The following is a 24065-nucleotide window of genomic DNA, read 5'->3' on the forward strand; positions in this document are numbered from 1 at the left end:
GAAACAAAAAAATCCTATATTTCCGTCACGTATTTTATCTGTTTGATTATTATCAGGCAATTTACGAGAATTTGGTAGTACTGCCCCTTATAGTTTTAAACAGTAGTTAACGTTGTACAAACGTGTCAGATAACATCGATACATCGCGTCGTGTAACTGATTTCAATTTGATTATTCAATCGATCATACTTGCACTTCGATTGATTAATTTGTGACAATTGCATCATGCATCGAGCATCTATGATTAATAGCTCAATGAATATATCAGAGGGTGTAACATTACATGATTCTGATATAATTACATACGAATTGGCATATTCTAGACAACACTCAGCTCTTATTTTTCGCTGAGTATTATCGTAATTTAAGAATAGGTACCGAAACACATAATTTTTGCGATCACTGGTAAAAGATGACATTTTTCTTAAATATTCACTTTATACAGTGGTAGTAGCCACTGATGAGTGCATAATTTGACTTATAGGGTGCCAAAAATATCATACTAATATTATAAATGTGAAGTTTAGATGGATAGATGGATGAATGGATGTTTTTAGAGTTTGTAGCCTAAAGTGCTGAACGGATCTCAATGTAATTTGGCATAGATCTAGACGATAGTCTGGAAGAACACATGGGCAACTTGGTTTTGTTTTTCTTTAATACCACGCGGACGGAGTCGCGGTCGAAAGCCAGTATTATATAAAACAGTTGACAAGATAATAATATTATGGATATGATATTTAAGTTAACTATTATTAGCATGGGTGCTTTTTTAACGCTCTTAACATATACATAGATGGAAATACATTTGTTCTAACGTTTTCTTAACGCGCGTTGTAAAAGCGCCCGTGGAAATGCGGGATTATGTTGGAAAGCTCATTTCAGTTATCAAAGCATTCGAATGAGCATTAGAACGCTATGACATATCAATAGAAACCTTTGATCAATTAATTTGTAATAGGAAACAGTATTGGCTATTAGATGCATGTGCTTTGAAACTCGATTGATCATAATTCTATTCAAATGCTTGTGCAACCATAACTTGCTTCTCAGATTTGATACTAACGTCATGTAATGCAACTGTCAACTGCAGATATTATTATAGTATATATATGATAGGTCTACACATAATCAATGATTTTATACACAACTAGCTTTCGCCCGAGACTTCGACCGCGTGAAATTAAAAAAAAAAAACAAAATCGGGTAGCATATGTGTTCTCCCAGACTATCCTCTACATCTTTACCATCATTTTATCGAAATCCGTTCAGCAGTTTAGGCTACAAACTCTAACAAACATCCATCTATCTAAACTTTCGCATTCATTTCATTTAACAGTGGCAGAGCCCGCTTTAACATCTTCGCACGAATGGGCCAGCTCGCCCGGTGTAATACCACGACCACACAAAAAACAGGCGTCAAGTGGAAGCAATTCCGCATTCCGTCTTATGTGTGTTGTGCCGGAGGCCTAATTTTAGTTCCTTTCCCATTCCACCCTTTTCTTAAGAGGAAAGGATGGAAAGGAAAAGTGGATTTGACGGTGGAGGGGACGCATAGGAAGAGGAAATGTCCTCTTTATGTGCGTCTCCTCCTCCGTCAATTAAGGGTAGGCAACGCATCTGCAATTGCGAATGTTTATGGGCAGCGGTCGATATACATTTCGGTGGATTCAGGTGGTCGCTTGCTCGTTTGCCACCTTATGTTATAAAAAAAAATCATAATTTGAGTAAGATTAACCGATACTATAAATACATCAAAGTACTCTTAAAGTAATTAAATGTTTTTCAATTGGATTTGTCATTAGATTCTTTTAAGTTACAAATTTTCGAGCGCGTTAGAGAAAACAAAACTTTTTTCTGATGCAATGAAATGTGTGCCCACATTAATAACACAGATTTCACAGTATGTAAAGACTAACTTCTCTTATGAGTCGCAGATTCAATACAATACCAGTATCAAAACTTGTTTTTACTAATAAGTATTTTAACAAAATAGAGAGCTTTTATCATCATATCATATTATTTATGAACCAGTTAAAAATAGTGAAACTTTACATAGGTTTTATTTCTGTAGCTCAAAAACTCAAAGTCGCATAAATGTGGGGCGAAGGCGGTGATTATCGCTTGTTTAGTATTCTACGGGAGTGTTGGTCGCTTACGCTGATATACACACTTTGCTCTGCGGGCCTTTGACTTTTGAGAGACAGGACATGTCAAGCGCATATTCCTCTCCGGCTTATAAAAACGAACGATAAGTTTTAAACTTGCTTTTTTGGATGTGCACATTTTTGAGTCAATCTGTGTTCAAAAATGCTGAGAAAATTCATACGAGACGATCATCTTCACCTAACCTTTCGCGAAAAGTAGCAGAATTTATTTAATACAATGGCGGCTTTTTGCTTAGTCCTTATCTTTATAGTTTAACTGCAGGATTGCGAGCGCCAGTTGGACGCTTGAGTACGTTTTACACTTAGGCTTGGTACACACGAATGAACGGCACTTAGTGGAAAATTGAAATACATATTTTATAAAATTACAATTCGAAAGATTTTCTTAAAACGTTCATAAGATACGGGTTTCGTACCACGATTGGTTGTTTTAGCTTCAAATATTTCGGCACAGTTGCATGCGCCATGTTTACGGACTGACTGGAGCGGCATTGAATTGCATGAAAAATGATATTTGTAAAAACCACGACACTTCAATTATGAGTTTTTACAAAGTTTTTGTCAATAACAAACCCAAAAGAGATTTTTCATTTTTAGCCATATAGTGTTTTCAAATTTATGCCGTAACATAACTTAATATTCTTATTAATACAGAGTTAAACTAGAAAAATAACACTAACATGCGAGAAAGATAATATTCAGAATTCTGGTAACTTAAATACTGTTACAATTCGGTGTGAACTGGCCTTAAGTTACCTAATGTTTTAATATTGTACAAGCAGTGCGGTAGACCTCTCCTCGTATTTGCTAATAAGATCGATAGTTAAACATGTGGTGTCTTTAACAGCGGGATTACACTGCCTAAACGCGTGTTTATAACGCATTCTAGTACTGTACTTGTATTGTAATGTTTTACGAAAATTTATGTTCAATACCCATATTAAAAAGTCTTCCAGATTAGTTTTTGGAATTTCATAATATCGGAGTCTATGAGCTTTTTATGTCTATGAAAATGCAGTGTGTTGTGATATATACATTTTAGGAAACTCTTCAAACAAGCTTTTAAGGACTCCATTGTGACGATCACATACTTAGTAGTTTCATTGCAATAATATTCGCAGTTTTACATATGAAATGACTAAAACAAAATAGAAACATAGCTGTCACTTTAAATTTTTATCTAATTGTCAAAGGATATCAGATGTTTAAATACTTGTAGCGTGAATTACGACAGCATTCATGTATAGACATGTTGCTCGGGTGGTTAATAAGCGGAACATTATGCGATGCGAGAGAATCGAGTATTAATATGCATGTATGCATATCAATCAATCTTTACATGCATATTAATACTGTATTAGAAAGTATATCTTTAATGCATATAAATAAGAGTAATCTCCAAAATTTCGATGAAAAAACACTACTGCATTTGAACAAAATGTAACGCATACATGTACCTACAATCTAAATGGAAGAATGCCTGTCACTGGCGGCCCCAAAATGATAGAGACCAGTGGGTGACCGTTTCTGTACGTATTCTGTTATTTTTTCTAATATAAGAAAAGATAATGTCAATATTTATTTTCAATTGTTTCAACGCATTACATTTATTAACTTAAACTTTGAATTACAAATTCGGACGTTTGAAATAAATTTCGGCGAGTTGGAAGTCAAACTCTGATGCAATGTCGAGGAAGTTAAAAATTTTAAGACAGAATTTAATTTAAAATTTCAATTTTAAAATTCAGTTTTTTTTTTAAATCATTAAATTCAATACCCGAAAGCCCGAATTTGGAGTTATCAAAAATACTACCAAATGGAATACAATTTTAAACATCCTGTCTACCACTTTAATGTCTTTAAATGACAATTATGAATAACATATTTTAATATAGATGTTGTGGCGGAAAAGATATTTAAAAACATATAAAACATAAAACATATTACCTCCGGAGACGTTTTCCAATGTGAAAGCATTAAAGTCCCATAACGCCGACCGATCGAGGATGTACTGCAAAAAAGCAAACTAGTCGTTAGACAACATAAATTAGTCCTTCTATCGCACGTTCGTACGACGCTAGCGAATAGACCCATACCATGTTAACAGTTACATCTGTATACCTTGCGAGCAATGGCGGCCCGTGGTTTATAAAGCGGGTGGTGCGCCCCTAGCTAAATATAATAAGTATCTTAAATTTACAAACAAAAATAATTTTAATATAATTTTTAAATTTAAGCACGAGTCGCCACTGCCTGAGAGATAAGTAATTTGGTCAATTGGATCGATTTTGTATTAGCGCCAGCATCTTATCAGAAAATGTCAAATATGTACCAGACGTTTGTGTTGAAGAATACACAGGATGTGTTAATGGGCGTATCAAAATGTCTTTAGAAGTAGATGACTCTCAATAAAGTCAAAGTTATATAATCAGGTTTTTCATTAAGAAACATCCTGTATAGCAAAAAGTGTGATCTTTTTTGGTACTTTAACAGTTAGTTAAGGGGTTTTATTTGACCGGTAATAAATTTTTAACACTAAATTTCTCTTCCTAGTTTTTTACTGAAGGATGGAAATCTATCACTGTATAACTACGTTACATTACGGTATAAACAAACGCATTCATTTAAAAGTTACTACTACGCATAATAAAAAAAATCGCAACTTTTCAACATTCGCACATATTTCAGCGAGTCTAAGAGCAAATTGAACTGAGTTCTGTTCGACAGGTTCTTGGGTTCCCTAAACGTACACTGCATCAGCTTGGCATTTTAATATTCAATTTGTCAGTTCGCGTGTGTATTAACAAAGGAAATAATCGATCTTGAAGGTAGATCCCAAGATCACTTTGTATGAGAGGGAGTTCTTAACAGCTTTTGTCGCCTAATAAACTAAACACCTCGGATAAACGAAAATGGATCGGGAATGTTTATTGGGTTCGATCTTCTACTCGACTATAGGTGATCGTTGTCAATGAATCAAAATGTATATGTACTACTTATATGTCTAAAATCGCAAGCTTGCACAATTATTATAAACGACAAGGTTTTCAAAATACAATATATACAATATATACATTAACAGCGCACTTGTTTCATTTTCAACACTAAACGAATTAGCTAAAGAGTTTACTTAGATTTATGCGGAGTGGGTTTTTATTTGTACAGTTTTCAGTATTTTTTTCGCAAAACAAGGGCGCTGCGTTCGAGACATTGTGTTATGTTATTGCGGCGAGACTGTCGAAAAATCAATGACCCCGCTCGACCACAGGACTCCTACGCCAAGCTAATCTGCAAAACCAAAGAGAACTGACCGACTAACCCTAGACTAGGCTTGTGTACAGATGAAAATGTAATTTATAAAGAAAACTAACTATTGCTCGCGTCGTCAGCGTGATTTTTTTTTAATTTCTTTATAATAAGACCATTTTTTTTTTGTTTTTTTTCGACATTGCTTTTATAATTACTATTTGACTGTAATTGTAAAAAATATTTTTACTAACATTTAATTTTTATATTCAGAGTAGATCAAAGTTCTTCTGGTATATTATATCCGGATTATCTTAAAAATGGTACTTATTTAATTTTTTTCTGAATTAACAGGAAATATTTATTGTATGCGTTCCAATGTGAACGATTTCATTTAGCATAAACCTTACAATTATAAAGTGTGAGATGTCATTCGATTTGCACTAAGTTACATACAGGGACAGCTATATAAATCCGTTGTAATTTTTTTTTTCTCCGTTATAAAGATATAGCGCGTGGAGCCGCGTTATTAAACTAGCCGCAAGTACACAGACGGGAACGGCTCATGAATACAAAGCGTCGACATTTAAATTTACGGCCGAGAACGTCTCGGTGTCGAAGGATCGCGCAATGACCATGGCGGGACTAAACTCACGCCGAAATACCAAGTAATTATTTTATTGTCATTTATAACTGTATCCACAAATTATTTTAATACAATAGTTGATAGTCGATTGTTTAGTTCAATATTATAAGAAATGTTAACTAATTAATATCGTACCGTTAAACAAAATCGGTCATTAATCGATAAATTTAAAATAAAATTTACTTTAAATGTTTTTTTCTAGTACAAAAATCCACCGATCATCCTTTAAATTATAGATTAGGTGTTTCAATTACGATCTCTCAATTATTTAAAACTGCTGCCTTTGGCAAAAACGATTCGATCGATTGAGCAACGTCGTTTTTAAAATAGATTTAATTGGAACGTACTAAAGCAGCATTCGTATACCCTTAGTTTTTAAAGGCCTTTCCATTTTTTATGATGAATAATCCAGCGCTTGAGTACGAACCGATGATGTTAAGTGGTGAGTTAGGTTTAATTGAGATTCATAGCATGAAACGTAAAAAGTTGCCTTGTTGATTTAAATTCTTTGAAACATCTATACTTAATATTACGCACAACAACAATGTCTCCATGCAAAAATAATAACAAAAATTAATCAGTCAAATATATAAACAACTACAATCAAACTTGGTTTGACTGTATAGACCAGGGATTCCCAAACTTTTCTCAAAGACACCTTCCAAAAATATACCTGTGAACCCTCAACTTTGTTTCCCGTACATTCCTGGGTCTTTCTTGGAGCCCAGAAGGTTCGAGAGAGTTCGGGTTTAGGAGGACCTTCGGGAATCACTAGTATAAACAAACTGAGCAGCAATGCTTTATAGTCGCGACGCTTAATTGTACAAGCTATACGAACAGTTTATCTTCTTGATGTGTCATGACTTGCCTGCTGTTGGCGCAGCTGCAGGTCGTCAAGCAGCAGCCCGTCATGTTGTACTTGAGGCACCAGGGTGCGCCTGCGTCGCTTCTTGAGGGTGAGAAAGCAGCCTGTAACGGCGGCTTCCTCGTTCATGTTAGAGATAGCGTCTTCATCGGAATTGCGCCGCGCTTGCGGCTGGTTCTCGTGAACTGTAACGAAAACTTACATTTAATTATAAAATTTCTGCCCATTATAACTGAGATTATTAATAATAGTTTATTTAGTAATTCGATATCTTTAACACGTTTACTACCGACTCTAATGGCGAGACCATTTTATATTAAAAAATTAGTGATAGAATGTATTATTATTAAATGTATTCCATAACGATTATAGACTAAAATTTGCGTTCATATTAGTATGAACTTTTATCTCAGCAGAGAATAGCTTGAAATTGTCTTAAAACGGTAACACTTTTGACCTTTCTTATATCCAGACTACAGTTACAAATACTGTTATATTGAGGTAATATCACAAATACTGTTATATTGTGGTAATATCACAAATACATTCTCATTCGTCACAAAACCTCCACGGTATTACATTTTCGATACCTAATCCCTTTGATATTTAAAAATCCACTGCTTTGTGACGAATTTAATAACTAAATGTCCTTACGTATATATTCATCTACACTAATACTAATACTAAGCATACAAATATTATAAATGCGTAAGTTTAGATGGATGGAGGAATGGATGGATGGATTTTCGTTAGAGTTTGTAGCGTAAACGGCTGAACGGATTTTGATGAAATCTGGTATAGATGTATAGTATAGTCTGGAAGGACATATAGGCTACTCGCTTAGGTTTTTTTAATTCCACGTAGACGGAGTCGCGGGCGAAAGCTAGTATACTAATATACTAATATACTAATATAATATTATAAAGAGGAAAGATTTGTATTTTTGTATGTATTGAAATAACTAAAAAACTACTAGGCCGATTTTAAATCAGAAAGGTATATTTTAGAATAGGCTATATTTTATTATTACTAATGAAATAATATAACATAATTAATAAGGGTAACCGAAAAATTAGGGCTTAGAAATTTGGAATCTTAGATCGGTAAATTTCTGTTATTACGTAGTTTATTGATAAGTTAATACTTTTGATAATAGGTTGAAAAAAGGGCGAAAGCAAGTTTTGAAACTAACGGACAAAAGCTAGTACTCCCTATATTTTTATATTGAGATTTCATCCAGAGTTTAAAGCTTGTCTATAAATGTTGAATTAAAACCAATACATATCAACCATATTGACAAACGATAACATTGATAATAGTCGTTATCTGTGTTACGCAGAGAATGTAGCGCCCAACATGATACAACTACATACAAAACTTTTAAAATATAATTATTCTTTTAAAATTTGAATTGTCGTTAGCTCAGTCCCCACCGAGGAGATCGGATTCTACTCAAGTAAAGATTGCCTTCGTCGTTGACGTATTAGTACCACATTGGTCCATTGCGTTCTGGTTGACTATTCACGTTTTTTGTCTTCGTAAATTGGAATTTTATTTTATTAGTTGCTACGTGCATTATTGTAGCTTAGCGGGATTTGAACTTCGATCGTTATTCTAGTTACTGATAATATAAACAGATAAAAAATAGTATCGTAGGTTTTACTATCAAAACGATTACGTCCACATTTAATGGAGGTAAAAAAGATTCTACAAGACAGATACTCTTATATGTAGGTGAAATTTCTGAAAAAAAAGTAATATAAAAGAAAAGATAAATATGTGTTATCATTATATTAAATATGGTTAACGTAATAACATGTCTGTTGTCAGTCATTTTAATTTATATGCTTGTTAAAATTGTTTAGGCTACAATTGCTCATGTGCCTTGTGTTCTTGTGAGGAAAAAACAGTTCATCCTACTAGAAACTTATAAAAATGACAATACTAGAAATTAGTAACATTGTTTGCTTACATAGGACATACAATTTGAAATGTTTACCTCAATAGCTAGATTAGACAAACTTTGCAGGACGTACGATGGGCACGATCAGCGACCAGCCCAGCACTATCTAGAATTACTGTTTATCACGCACTGTTTACTGATTGTTGATAAAAAAGCTAGCAAAAGCTTATATGAAACGCAACTAATGCTGCGTATTTCTAAGTACTCATTCGATTACAACGTTTATGTAACCTATACGCTGTACATCATACTAGTTGATAAGAAATCTAGTGTTGACCATATTCGGTAAGCAAGTGCGAAGCTAAGCTAAGTTCCCACGGACAGCAAGAAATGAAATTGATAGCCACGATGTTATCGCACTTGTAAATGAAGTTATATGTCGTTTTACACTGAGTAGGAGCGTAAATTAAAAATAGTTGAACATAAGTTACTTTACTTTCCTATTTGTTTTGTTTATACCAATAACTAGTCGACATAGGTTAAGACAATACGATTTTTTATTGAAAAATACTGAAAATCCTATCTATTTATCATTTACACAGATTCTGTAGTGAGTTCGTGTGTCCATAAGTAAAGAAGATACTAATGAGAAAGAAAACCTTCTCATTCTTTTAAAAAAACTATGTACAGGTATGTATATATAGGTGTATGTAAAGGTTGATATAAAACTTTAGCGAAAGGGATGGTATTTGATAAAATCCTTTGATCTCTTAAATGTGCAAAAGAATTGAATCAAAAAAACTTAATACTAAACTTTTATAAACAACTAAGTCTTATCTATGTGTTTTCTCTTTGTTAGAACACTGGCTATCTGCTTTGTTAACAATATTCATACTTCGTTCTTACTCAACCTTTTTAGCTCTCATTCAGATTCATTGATTATATATTTTACGTACATAAATACAACAAATACAATTCTATTTTATTAAAGAAATTAATTAAATACACCGTTTCGTTTCGATACTAACGGCTCTTGTGCCAAATGATATCAAATTAAGGTGCAGTTGAAGTACAATCGGAATCTGGCGGTGATGCATCTTTTAAGCTACAGTCGTTTAACTTTTTCGTACGCATCGAGATGACGCGGAACAATAACCAACATGACGCAGCTTTTGAATATGTCTACGATAAAATGTCGGTCGTTGGTACACGGATAATTGCTTTTTATTGTTATTCCGTTGGTTGCCCAACGTAGTGTTACTTAGTTGGTTATTAGTAAGAAAAGGCGGAGCTTGTCTTGTTACTAGGAAGAAGAAAATATTTCTGTAAGTGGAACACCGTGGATTTCCGCGATTGTACAGTTTGATATCATATGTACGATGAGATGGGGAATAAATCATTTAATGTATAAAGCGAACGACGTTGCCAAAACGAAGCTTTATCGCGTACATAAATCATAGATCGTGTACTTTTTCTTTTGAATATCAGAAATAAGATAGGCAACAGTCCAATGTAACGTAAAGCTGTTTTGAGTACATTTAGTTTACTTGCATCATCTAGGATAGGGATGGCGAAACGCATCAGTGTTCCTTTATTTAAAAAAAAACTGAGGTTTAGACATGCTACATAATAATTTTGACTTAGTGATTATTGAGAACATGCCTTAGCGTAAAGATTGTGTGTAAAATTAATTGAGTCATTAAATAATTAATTTAAACTTTCTATGATCTTAATAAATTATTGGATGCAAATGCTTAAAAAAAAATTAAAATCATTAGGTATAGTATTACTTTAACCGTTGATCATAACCGTGGAATATGACAATTATTTTCTAATAGTTTCTTCCCGTGGTCATGAGTCGGAGGTCGACGCGACGTATTAAAGGACTATTTCGAAAACAATACAAGGATCCTTAAGAATTCAAAACACGCGTAACACATACAGTAAGCGTACAAACTCTGCGTAGAGATACCTACAATTTATAAGAATGTTGACATCAAATCATTCAATCGATATATCAATCGATACTTAAAGAGCTAAGATCATGATGAAAGTAGGTACTTCAGACAAGCGGGTAATCAAATATATAATTATTTTATAATCCTTCGTTTCAGTTCTGTAATTAACAAGTAAGAAGTAATTAAATTAAGTACTAAGTACTCGCTCTGAAGATGGACCCCCGATGGGTCCAAAACTATTCGGTGCCCCCAACAGTAGATAAAACACTAGTTGAGCCGTCTTTAATTCTTTTAAGTAAAGAGTAACTTCGTTTTAATAATCCCAGCTTTAAATAAACAATAAAAAAACTTGACTGATTGAGTTTGTGACATTCTAAGTTAAGAAATTATTTTGTCACTTTTTAGTAACTTTTGTTTCATAATATGTTGTTTAGAAGTCGCTTTAATGGCTGTGTGTTGTAAGCTTTAGTTAAATTTGAAACATAAAAGCTTCTCAATTGTTTTATTAAAAAACAAACGTACGAGTTACGAGTTACATGTGACCTTCATCGCATGTTTAATAAAAATATTCCATACAGATTTTAATTGGCAGTGTAAAGTGAAAGCTCTAAAACAGAAAAACATTTTGTTTGCTTTCACGTTAGAATTTTAAAGTGCCCTTTTTCAATCAGATTTCGGCTTCGATGCAGCCGGCTTTTTTCAAAGCTTTTTATTGAAATTTAGTTGTAAAACGAATTTGGAGTGACTCTTCATATCAAAGCTAGCTAACTGTGCTCCATCTAATACATTTTGTACCGACTAAAATAAACATTTGTTAAAATACTTATATTTTAAAAAGTTACTTTTTCATCCGGATCGTAAGGTCACACGTGTACGAATAATTGTTAATAGCGTCTAAACAAGTAACATTCTCCTACGTATAAATTCACAATTTTAGAACCATATTTAAAAGTTGAAAAGAGTACTTAATAACGAAAAAAAAGCATATCAAATTATGATCCAGCATTTTTTCCACACGTGCTCGTAACGAATATTCATTAACTAAGAATGGTAATACCGGACATCACGAATTAAACTTTTGAGCTCAAACTCATAAATCATTGGTTCTTAGTTGTCAATTTTGACATCATTAACATGCCGTAATCATTTAACATTTTAATAAGCTCCCTCAGTTACTAGTGTTATAAAATAAAATGCTACACATTTAAGTTGAGTCACTTTGTTGTAAAGCTGAAATCTGTCAATCGCATTTAACACCCGATCGCCAGTGTCCTAGATTTTTAGCTGAAATGTTTCAATACGCGCCCTGTCAGGGTCGTTTCAAACATAACAAAGGGTTTCGCAGCGTGTCGCGGCCACACCGGCAGCCTCGGCTTTTTAAACTGTTCCTCGCCAAAAACGTGCTAGAACATGTTGACTGGCATTTAATTAAACCACTTTTGTTCTGATTTTTGTTCAAAAAAGTATTTTAATAATTTAATAATAATCCTAAGTAAGATTTCGTTCACTCAAACGAAAGTAGTTGACAGGCTTGTTGCTAAGACCCGACATTCCACTGAAAGTCGGATGACTAACCTTGCCGGATTTGTATTGACGACTGGCCGGCTTACCTTTACTAATAATTACGTACTAGTCACTTAAGAGTGGTCTTATTAGTATGATTGAATAGATTTATTTCGACTACGTCATGCCGAAATATGAAATGATAAAAGGTATTTTATTACAGCTTAATTTGATTTGGTAAACATTAACATCATTATCAATCTTACTCTAACTAAATGGGACACCGAACTAGGGATAGGTCTTAATTAAATACTTGCTTTGTCACTCTTTTCATTAACTTAATACGGATAATCCAGTTAAACGAAATCGAACAAATAATAGATCCATCTGTTATACCTTAACTATAATTATCTATAGTAAAAGTAGTTGTCTATGGTTGGAAATTCCTTGTAATAAAAATTTACAAGAGATGGAAATTTCATCGGAAACTGTAATACCTAGTTTCCGATTGATGCCAGCTCAGAACGTAAGTGTTTCATTGTAAGAGGAAACGCTGATGTCGACACAAACTATTATTGAGGATTAGTTGAACAATTGCCTGCGCTCTTTAGTGTTGTTCGTTGAACGAAGAACTTACAGTATTAACTTTATTTCAAGTATGTATATACAGTTTTACAGTCAGTTCTAGTATTTCTTAATGCTTGCCTGGGGTAATATGAAGGTACCTTACACCCTTCCTTTTTGTCTTGTACCATATAACTTTGATTACTATTAACTTTATCGAAAATAATTAGCGTACAATTACATTGGAAATATTTTTGCTTTAATATTAATATTTTGTTTACATAGGCATATTAATATTTCATTCGATTTCATATAGAAACTTTTGTCACTATTTCATGCTGCGGTAAAAACTTTTATTAATCTTTAAACGAAATTCAAAAATTTGTATAAAACATATGCATGTTAAGTAGAGATATGTTTCACGATGGAAGAAATTGTGAATACAATATCTTTTTTCTATTGTGTTAAAAACATTAGTACTGTTTTGTTAATTTACTAATAATTCTTTTAACCATTCCAATTAAGCTCTAATCTTGTGATATATGTTTAAAAAAAAACGACAAATTTCAAGATTCGAACCCTCGACCGCAAGATTGGTAATCAGTATCTCAAAGCATTAGGATATTGGCGCTTAAATATTCTTATTTTTTCTTCAATATTAGCATTATATATATACCAGTATCACAATTATAAGCAAAAAAAATCCGCTAAAATGGCAAAGCGACCGTTGCCCATAGACATCCCCAATTGTAAGAGGAGGGGATGCACAGAAAGTACAATCACACGCATCAGATGAAACGCGGAATTGGTCCCACTTCACGCTTGTCTTCAGTGTGGTCGTGGTATTACACCGGACAAGCCAACCCATTATTGCGAAGATGTTAAAGCGGGCTTATTTATTTATATTAGTAAAATGATTATTCATAAATATCTACCTCAAAAATTTAAACAAGACGAACTTTGTTTTTTTATCCATACCAATTAATGGGATAGGTTTAGTTTTAAAAACATGTAAAAATATTTTAAACAACGAAGGTGTAATATTGATAATCCTTATTTATTACGTAATCTATGTCCGCAAGTCCAACTTTACAAGACGTAATGTTCCGAATCGCGCGAGGGTCACAGGTCAATGACCCCGCGTCGTTTCATCCACCTTTGTAGAGCATTTTATATATACAGATATCGTTGCATCGAATTATTTAACTGTCGCTCATATAAATACATTATGACATGTAGATAGAACATTAATAGAATGAAAAAACGTAGTTTTTCTTTATGCTAAGAAGCTTATAGTTATATAATCATGAATGAATGGAAAGTTTTTAACTAAGCGACAAAAAATATAGTTTTTATTCTTTTTCTAATGTTTTTTCTTTATTTTATTAATACTTAATGTTGGTGTATTAATTTTTTTCTTAATTGTTAAGTTTTTATGATAAATACCTACTAAACGTTTTTCATTTATTTGAGAATATTTTTTTAAATTCTTTCTCAGGTCACGATAGGCAGGCGGAAGGCTGTAAAATATGCCAAAACATTAAGGTTTAAAAGACCCTGATCGTCGACCCCACATTAGTAAGATAACGTAAGGCAGATGTTAGTATTAAAAGTTTTCTATCAATTACTAACGTTTATAATAAAAATATCTAATTTCTAATTCGATATTCAATAGTTCTACAAGTATAAAATAAAATTTGTTTAGACAATAAAGTGCAACATGTAGAGGGACAAAGTGTACAAAGTTAGTTAGTGCAAAATATTTTCGTACGAAATGTGACATTTTACTGGAATAACATTTTTAGATGGAAATTTCATGTATCATAGCCAACGAGGATAAATGTTATCATACAACACATTAAACGAGGAAATTCTGAATCTATGTTTTAGTAAAAATTAAGACACATTCAAAGAATTTAGATTCCCATATTCTCTTTAATGAATAGATTAATATAATGAAGGAAAAATTACTGTATTACTATATCCTGATGTGTAAAAGCCAAACTGAGGTTAGCAGTCGACCGCGACGATCGCGTAACGACGCGACAAGGCTATTGTATTTTGCGATTGCATTCGAACGCCCGTAGCATTGTGCTACGATAAAGCGTAGCTACTTGTATTCTTAACAAAAAAAACAATAGATCCAGTTATTTCTTTTAAAGGGTATATCATGAATATTGGTGAGACCGTTTTCGAAACGTTATCAACGTCTCTACATGGCGAAAAGTACAGCAGCATATTTGATACAAATTTCTTCGAAGAAGTTACGAATATGTTTTACCAGACTTACAGTATACTTTCTTATTATATAAGAGGCATATTTGAATATTTTTCTGAAATTTAATTATAAACATATAAATAGAAATATTAATTACTCGCAACAACGTAGACAACGAAATGAGTAAACGCAATGCAAGTTTGAATACACATTTATTAAACGTTCTAGAGCGAGGAGTTATAACAGATGTTTATGCGGTCCCTGTACAAATGGAAAACATAATTAAACGTTTGTGCATCACACAAGTGCAATTTAGAATTGAAACAGAGCATACACTGTTTCTTTGGTCTATGTTTTAAATATTTTAATACCACGTTTAATAAAGTCAGATCTATATTTCATTTAGCACGATTTAAATATCGTAGTACATGATAGGCATATAGAGATTGGTATAAAGAGATATACAATCAAGTGATTACATTGCTGATTAATCCGGTTGGTTTCGAGAAAACAGAAATATCGCTATATGTCGAAATATTTTGCACTGTAAAAAATGTATACTAAACATATAAAATTTCACATTTGGTTCCAGTTATTTCTTTAAAAGGAACTCAAAGATTTTGTTTCAAGTATTAATAGGTAACCTCGAAGCCTCAGCCGCGGGGAGTAAAGGAATTACTAAAAGTTTAATATCTGAGAGTTCGCAACGATTGGGGCTTCTTATTTAGAACTTTCAGCCTTCAAATGGCTGAATGCCTTTCAAATAGAAATGTACTTTTCCGCTAAATACATATACTACTAAAATATAATACACGACTTACATATAAACTCTTGTTTACTTAACAATACAAAGATTTATTATAAGAAATTGATGACATAAGAAAGATGTTTGTTAGAGTTTGTAGCCTAAACGGCTGAACGGATCTCGATGAAATTCGGCATGGAAGTAGAGCATAGTCTGGAAGGACACATAGGTTACATGGTTTTGTTTTTTTTTTTTTTTAATTCCGCGCGGACGGAGTCGCGGGCGAAAGCTCATATAAAATATAACACAAATTATACTACGGTAATAAAATTATTTTGTCATTGAAATATTAAATGAATATTATGTTGTACTGATAACCTACAGTAAAGTAGACAAAATGCTTCGTCTTAATAATACCAAAGTTTCATGACAAGTCGAGTCGATAATTCGTTTAAGACAAACTAGTTTATTATCGATTTTAAATAACTCACGCTCTTAACCAGAGGGGTAGGAGAAGGATGTTGTAACCTTAAGAGATAGAGACAATAACAGAATGCAAGTGTGGAGTTAATTTCTCTGAACACTACATACGAGTGTAGTTCACAAGCTTGCCGGAATTACGGTCATTACGCCTCATGTTAGGTGCGGCTTGTAATGACAGCTTAAGTAATTGGCGAGGAAAAGAATAAAATAATGTTTTTGATGCTGTGATCAATATTAACAACGATTTTCCAATACAGAACGACACAATAATGTACAGATAGGTTCTCCTACTATATTTTTATCAGATATCAACGGATTCTCATTAAAATAAACAAAACATTAGTATGTATGTTCATAGTGCATATGTACATATGAATAGGATAGAGTAACCTTGATTCTATAAACTAACAATTGGAAACTAAAACAGTTTTATAACTCGTTACGCTTTTATAAGGATATTTTTAGTATACTTCGAGTATACTTAAAATCCAGGGTCCCAGTTCTCTTGAGATTAAGATGACTACATTAAAACTCTTTTTTTTTTGTTTACGCCAGGATTTTGTAACATTTGATATTTGAAGATCAAACAATATTGTAACTGACAGTAAAAAGAGTTATCAACGTTTAGCTATAATATAATTGTGTTAAACACTAGTTGATAGCTTTTTGGTATTACATACAGACACTCCAATTTTATTAACTGCATAGATATACTCGTAGATGGTCTTCTATTAAGTTATATCATGAAACGATAGCGGCACGACACATCAAAACCAGCACTTGATACTATCACTTAGGCTCAAATAGATTACTCCGCTGATTTAACTTAGGCTAATTAAGTTCTAAGGAATCGTAGGCGAAAGCTCGTGCATTGAACTTTCACAGATTTGATTCACGTTCATAACACGTTTAATTTGTAAGCTCTTTGAAACCTTTTACAGCTTAGCCTGTTACAATCAACAAAAATATTAAAATAAATCTTCACGAGTAAATTTTATGTTACAATATAAGACAGATAAATAAATATTCGCTTCAAAAAGTTTGAGAGGTTTCAACAATTTTTCATTTAACAACAGCCTTGTTCTGTTCAACTTTTAGACATGGTATGGTTAAGTTTTCTATTAAACTAGCTTTCGCCCGCGACTCCGTCCGCGTGGCATTAAAAAACAATAGTGAGTATTCTATGCATTCTTCCAGACTATCCCCCACTTCTATACCAAATTTCATTTGAAATGCGTTCAGCCGTTTAGGCTTCAAACTCTAAGAAACATCCATCCATCCATCTAAACTTTCGGATTGATAATATTAGTATGATTTACCAGTCGCAAAGTCGGTACTGTTAGAATCATGTGACTTCATATTGACCATGACATGACGGCCTGGGGGCATGTTTATGATTAAAAAGAAAATATGTCATCTTGTTTTACTTCAAAATATACTACGCAGCGCCCAATTGCTGCAAAAGTACTTGTACTAGTTTAATTTATTTTTTTATTAAGTTTCAACATAAATTTACCTAGAAGCAGCTAATTATCACGTCCTGAAAGTAGGGACGCATTTTTCGCACGATTTTTTTTTTAACACAAGTAGAGCTAAAGTATTGAAACAACTACCCAGAATCTTCTGACGGCAGACATTAACGTTAAATTTTGTTGTGATTTTTTTCACCAGAATCACGCAGACGTGTTGTGATTTAAGCAATGTTAAACGTTTGACTTTTGTTTTACTCAGCTAAAATCGATTTTTAGGGATTAACCTACCACAATGAGGATTAGGATCCTAGATTCGCGCTCGTGCTCTCGATGATTCAATGTACCCGAGATAAACAAAATGCACATTATTTTTGTCGATAATGAACCAACATACATTTTAATGTAATGAACAAATATGAATACGATAATGTCCAATCAATAAATTAGTAAACATGACTTAGGGTCCTTCAAGAAGCGAGCCCATCTGTAGATCCTCTGGTGTTGCGGATTTCTATGGGGGTCGTTGACCACCTCGATGTTCTCGCCGCTCGTTTGCCCCCTTATGTGATGAAAAAAAAACAAATGGTAGTGTAAAGTAGACCAAAAATAAAGAATAATTCAATCACCTTGTATAAACAAATTGTATTATAATACATTGAATTTTAGCGACGCAATGTCTTTTGGTACCAATTTATTGTGAACTTTGTTATTCTATAATCAGTCTAGGTACAATAAATTGGATAGTAGCTTCGATGAGAGTTACAGTCTAGAAACAACAGACGAACTTGGCTAATACTTCACATGTTAAACAGAATGACGTCACGAATTTTCCTCCAGCTACTATTTTGTATGCCACTATAAACAACTTAAAACTAAAGTATGGTAAGATTATCTTTAGTGGCAGTGTTTTATTACAGTACTCGATGTTTTGAGTGGCAAAACGGTAGTGAAGATAATAATAGAATGTCCACGTTCTTGTATCAAGATAGCACGCTTTGAGTAGACTTGTGTACAATTATAATGTTTCGACAACCGCCTTTGATAACGTTTCAGGTTACTCATAAAACATAAAAGTTAAAGATAAGGACGTCTGTCCGTCAGTCTACAAGTACTTAGTTGTAAAAATAAAATAAAACATACTAGGTATACACACTTATACTGATACCGATACCGAACTTTTAATTATACCAGACGCGACAAAGATTTTTCTACTAAAATTTTTGTTGTTACATCTAAAATCACTTGTCAACATTATTAATCATACAAGGGAAAACTTTGTAGCCCTTTTTAAGGGAATTGGGCAAACGGACGAAAGTGAAATTAGACATAGTTTATGTAAAGATTTCTGACTTGAAAACTATTTACAGAAAAAAAAATTACTAAAATACCGTTGAAAACTTAACAAATCGATAAAAATTACAAAACTTGTCTTCACCATAATACCATTAATTAGTACAGTATTGAAAACAAGATGTATTGAAGGAGTAATATTAAATCTACAAATAGATTTCAATAAAGTTAACTCGTAGAACATAATTAATAAGCTTGCATTTCCACATCTCCCGATTCGTTTTACCATAAAATCGGAACGTGTTCAAGGATGTGATATATCTCGCTACAATTGGCTTGAAGTTCTAATAAGAGTAATAGGTATATCTTATTAATAATAGATTCAGTGCCGGCGTTAGTGTAGCACGGTTGGGCGAACGCCCAGGGCACTTGATAGAAAGGGTTGCCTTAGGTCTGCGACTTACTCTCGCATAACACTCTGGACCCTAGTCATGACATAAAAAACAAGGCGCAGCAGAAGTCACGCTCAGGAAGCTAGTCGTTAAAGTAGAGGAGGGGCATTAAATAGTTTCTATGTTAATATTTGTACGATGGCTATGTCTGAAATAAATCAACTTTAAAACAAAGAGGTAACGTTCCTAGTAATCAATTAGGTAAAGATTTCTTAGTTCATGTTTTTTTTAATCCGTTTCCTGTTTTTGGGATTTCCAAAGTTAAAATAAAGTTAAACGTGGAGTTAGGCAACGGTCCTTGAATAAAAACCTTCGAACCCAAGCTTAACCTCTACGCTAGTAAGGCTTCACTTCTTAAACATCGCTTTCAAAGTACGGGTATAGAAAGTTCGTTTACGATTTCTTAATGTCAATTAATTAAACTTTTTTCACCTTTACCCGTAATTGCGTCAACACATAGAAACTTACACGTGACAAACTCAAGTCGGTACATTTTTGTATCAACGCTTACTAACTTATTATTATCATAAGGAAACAACATATGTAATATTACCGATTAAGTTATGTTTGTGTTCGCAAAGATGTATAATGTTTTATGTAGTCATAGTTTTAAAAATAATCACGATTGTTTTTATTTCAAAACGAGATGTCACCCGAAAACTTCGTTAGTGCATATTAATCACCGTGTGTTAAAAGTGCGGAATAAAAAAGTAGCCTATAATATGCCCGTCTATGTCAGCTAGCCTTCAGTGAAAGTCCGGTCTAAATCGGCCCAGTCGTTTCGGAGTTTACCCGGAACAAACGCGGCAACATACAAATAAATGTGATTTTTATTATCAGCAATGCAAATACATTATCTTCCCGAAATCTGGAAATTTTCTTTTGGTATTAAAGACAGACACTACAATTTAATAATTGTATAGATAGATAGATTACTTATCTGCGTAATCTCCGAACGGCTGGGACGATTTCGACCTGACTTTCACTGAAGGGTAGCTGACATAGACGGGCTTATTATAGGCTACTTTTTTTTTGAATGCGCGCTGGCAAGATGGCGTAATGGTTGGTCGAAATTTGCGCTACCGAAGTTTGCGGGCGACTTCTCATTAAAACTAAATAACAATACTCCAAAACAAAACGTACATATTCAGAAAAGGAGTAACGTAACTTAATTTGATAGAAATTGTTAAATATAAGGTTATTTGAAATCGTTAAACCTTTACTTATAAAAAAATCAATATATCATAACGTGAAGCGAAAACTTGGAACTCCTATGTAAGAAAAATGAACATAAAGGTTACCATTAAAGTTAATCTATAGCTATTTTAAAGACAAATATGGTCGAATTTCGCACAACGGATGACCACTACTGTCTACGGTATTTCGGAAGTTTATCGCAAAAAGTGAAATTGTACTTACAATAAATAGAATATTATCAATACGTATTACAATGATTATAAACAGTAACGATGTTATAATCAGATGGTCCGATATACACATTAGATGGTCGATAACGTTTGCTACGACATACTTTTTACATCCTTTATAAAGATAAGATAAGAAAAAAATAACAAATGAAGATTTAAATAATCTTTTGCTATAAATACAATTAAATTAACGTAAATTTTGAGACAGGTGTCTGTTATGAAATGCCGAAGAAACCTTAAAATCTTAGATAAATAAGCTTTTAACTTGTAGAGACAGACTGGAATGGGTATTATCAGGTGATACAAACCTAACAAGTATAAGTGCGTATATTATTATTACGAGCTGTCCCCCTCAAACTACGTTAGCGCAGAACATTCCCGTGTGCATCTACCTTTTAACCGTTACCTTCCAATCAAAGTCTCGCCCAAATCGGTCCATCCGTTCCAGAGATAGCGGTCCGGTCACCATTTTGATAGCGCGGAATTAAAAAAAAACATGTACCCTATAATATGCCCGTCAATATCAGCTACCCTCCAGTGAAAGTCCCGTTAAACTCAGCCCAGCTATTTCAGAGACTACCCAGAAAAATCGAGGCTTGCGGACAGACAACTTTTTTTAAAATGATATTTTCGTTATAAGCAACGCAAATACATCATCCCGAAATCTGTTTTTTTTCTTTTGATATTACAAACAGACATTCCAATTTTATTATATGTATAGATAGAAGATGGATATAGATTACACGAATACCCATTTATGTGCATGTAACATATTAAGGTGTATATTATAAATACAGGATGATTCTTAACAGACGGATCAACGGTTTGTGGAGTTAGGGGACATCGATAGCTATCGTTTAAGCGCAAAGTATGTTGTCCGATTTTCCATAATTCTAATATATAAATAATATCAGAAAAATCATATTTCCGGCTCATATTTATTCGGCCTTCAAAAATAATGCATTTACAGTTGTCATTTATCCTTGAACAAGCCTAATAATCGGGCTTTTGAACCCTTTTTGGGAATACAACCCTGTATACAGAGTTTTAACTTTTGTCATTAAAACATTTCTTGTTACATACATTAAAAATATTGAAATTGGTGATTTTCTTTATTTTCACATTACAATGCAATTTTGAATATAAACCTACATTACGTACTACGATAACTTGCATATTTTTAAAGAATTTGACTATAATTCAGTAATGTTTTTATGTGGAATGTAATGTTTTATTGATAGAAAATTAATTTCTTTTGTGTAAACGTTACAAGAAATTGTCGCCCTCGACTATTTCAAATCGTTCTTTTTACATAAACAACGAACGAAAGATGAAAGGTTTTTTTAGTTTTATTCTACAGGCATAGGCACAGTTTTTGAAAAACTTGTAGGAAAAAAGTTGGTGCAAAAAAAAAAAAGAGTTACAGCTCCTCAAATTTGAAGAAGTAAATTTTGTTTTAAGAAAATTTGCAATATTTTTTTTTTATGAGTTATTCTAAAAAAAATGATAACGGTACGAAAGCCTAATTAGGCTTGTTAAAGAAAAAAATACTACTGAAAACACAAAAATTTGGACGTACGGTCAAATTGAAATCGGAAATCTCAGTTTCCAATTTCCTACAAATTTTAAATAACTTTAAAACTATAGAAAATCGGGCAACATACTTTGCATTTAAATGATAGTTATTAAGGTCCTCTAACTCCACAAAGCCGTTGATCAGTCCGTTAAGAATCACCCTGTATATCACATTATTATAATAATCGTGAAGTGAAACTTTGTATATATATGAATTATGAGTTAAGTAAATTAGTTCAAATTTTTAAACATTAAATTGTCCTTTTTTTGCATTAAGTAAAGATCTCCGCCAAATTTCAGATTAATCAACGACTGGATGTATATTTGTTACAAACAAGTTCACTAAAAAATTAATTGTAACGAGATTTAAATGTAAAAAATGTTAATCGTGTATTCAAACATTTTTGCTTTTCCATTAAAATTGCAAAACGTATTTTTTACATGCTATCAGATGACCTAAATAGCGATCGATGTAAACAAAGAAATTTAAACAGTGTCAGTCAATTTGTTGATTCTGCGCGACTATCAGCGAAGAGACAATCGTCATATTATATTAATCGAAATAGATATTACATTACTAATGCAATCATGGAACGCAAACTTCAAATTTCAATAAAAACTAAAAGTGCATTTCTTCTGGGAAAAATATTGAATAGTCCGTTAAATGAGTGGGGAAACACATTTACATTGAAAAATAATAGCAGACTAACTCATCGATTAGACTTATATTATACTAGCGTTCGCCCGCGACTCCGTCCGCGTGGAATTAAAAAAAAACAAAAGTGAACAGCCTATTTGTTTTTCCAGACTATCCTCTACATCTATGCCAAATTTCATCGAAATCCGTTTAGCCGTTTAGGCTACAACCTCTAACAAACATCCATCCATTCATCTAAACTATGATTGATGAACTATGATTTATAATATTAGTATGAAGTATGACTACTACTCGTATAAAAGATTTTACATATATTTTACAGATATATCTTTTCTTCGAATATATCGAGCGATACAACAAAAAGAGTTATATCTCTTTGTATCTCAAGAATATTATAATGCGAAAGTATAAATTAGGGGTGGATGGATTTTGTTAGATATTATTGCCACAACTGATTTCAATGTTTTTTCGCACAGATGTAGAGGATAGTCTGCAAAAAACACATAGTCTACTTTTGGTACCGCAAATACATAAGCTTCCCGTGGGATACATTAATTTGGTTGTTTTATATTTACTCAATAATTCTGCAACGGTTAAACATATCTTAACGAAAGGCACAGATATAAAAAAGGTTCCCTCGGGATATGTAGTTTTTTTTATTTTTCATAGTTCGTATATATTTAATACCGCGCCAATGAATTCGCGGGGACCAGCTAGTGTATTTTTTTTATAAAAGAGACGAGTCTATATCTTAAACGTTTTAAAAGATGTGACGCTTTTCTTCTGTATGAAATAATGACAATGCACATCGCAACCGATGCAGTATTACTTCACGAAACGTAATGAACAACATAGCTGCCAATAAAGATAAGATTTCGCTTTGAGTACTGGA

General features: G+C 32.9%; 1 protein-coding gene across 1 annotated transcript in view; it reads right to left on the minus strand.

Annotated features, from left to right (window-relative positions):
• Positions 1–24065, minus strand: part of LOC106101746 (cAMP-specific 3',5'-cyclic phosphodiesterase 7B-like) — an 84108-nt gene that overhangs the window by 44529 nt on the left and 15514 nt on the right. The window contains exons 3-4 of the mRNA XM_013281070.1: positions 6929–7110; positions 4116–4179 (exon numbers count right to left, since the gene is read on the minus strand). Coding sequence (XP_013136524.1) covers positions 4116–4179; positions 6929–7110 — 246 coding nt within the window. The remainder of the gene's footprint in view (positions 1–4115; positions 4180–6928; positions 7111–24065) is intronic.

Source organism: Papilio polytes, unplaced genomic scaffold (genome assembly GCF_000836215.1).
Source record: "Papilio polytes unplaced genomic scaffold, Ppol_1.0 DF823957.1, whole genome shotgun sequence".
NCBI lineage: Eukaryota > Metazoa > Arthropoda > Insecta > Lepidoptera > Papilionidae > Papilio > Papilio polytes.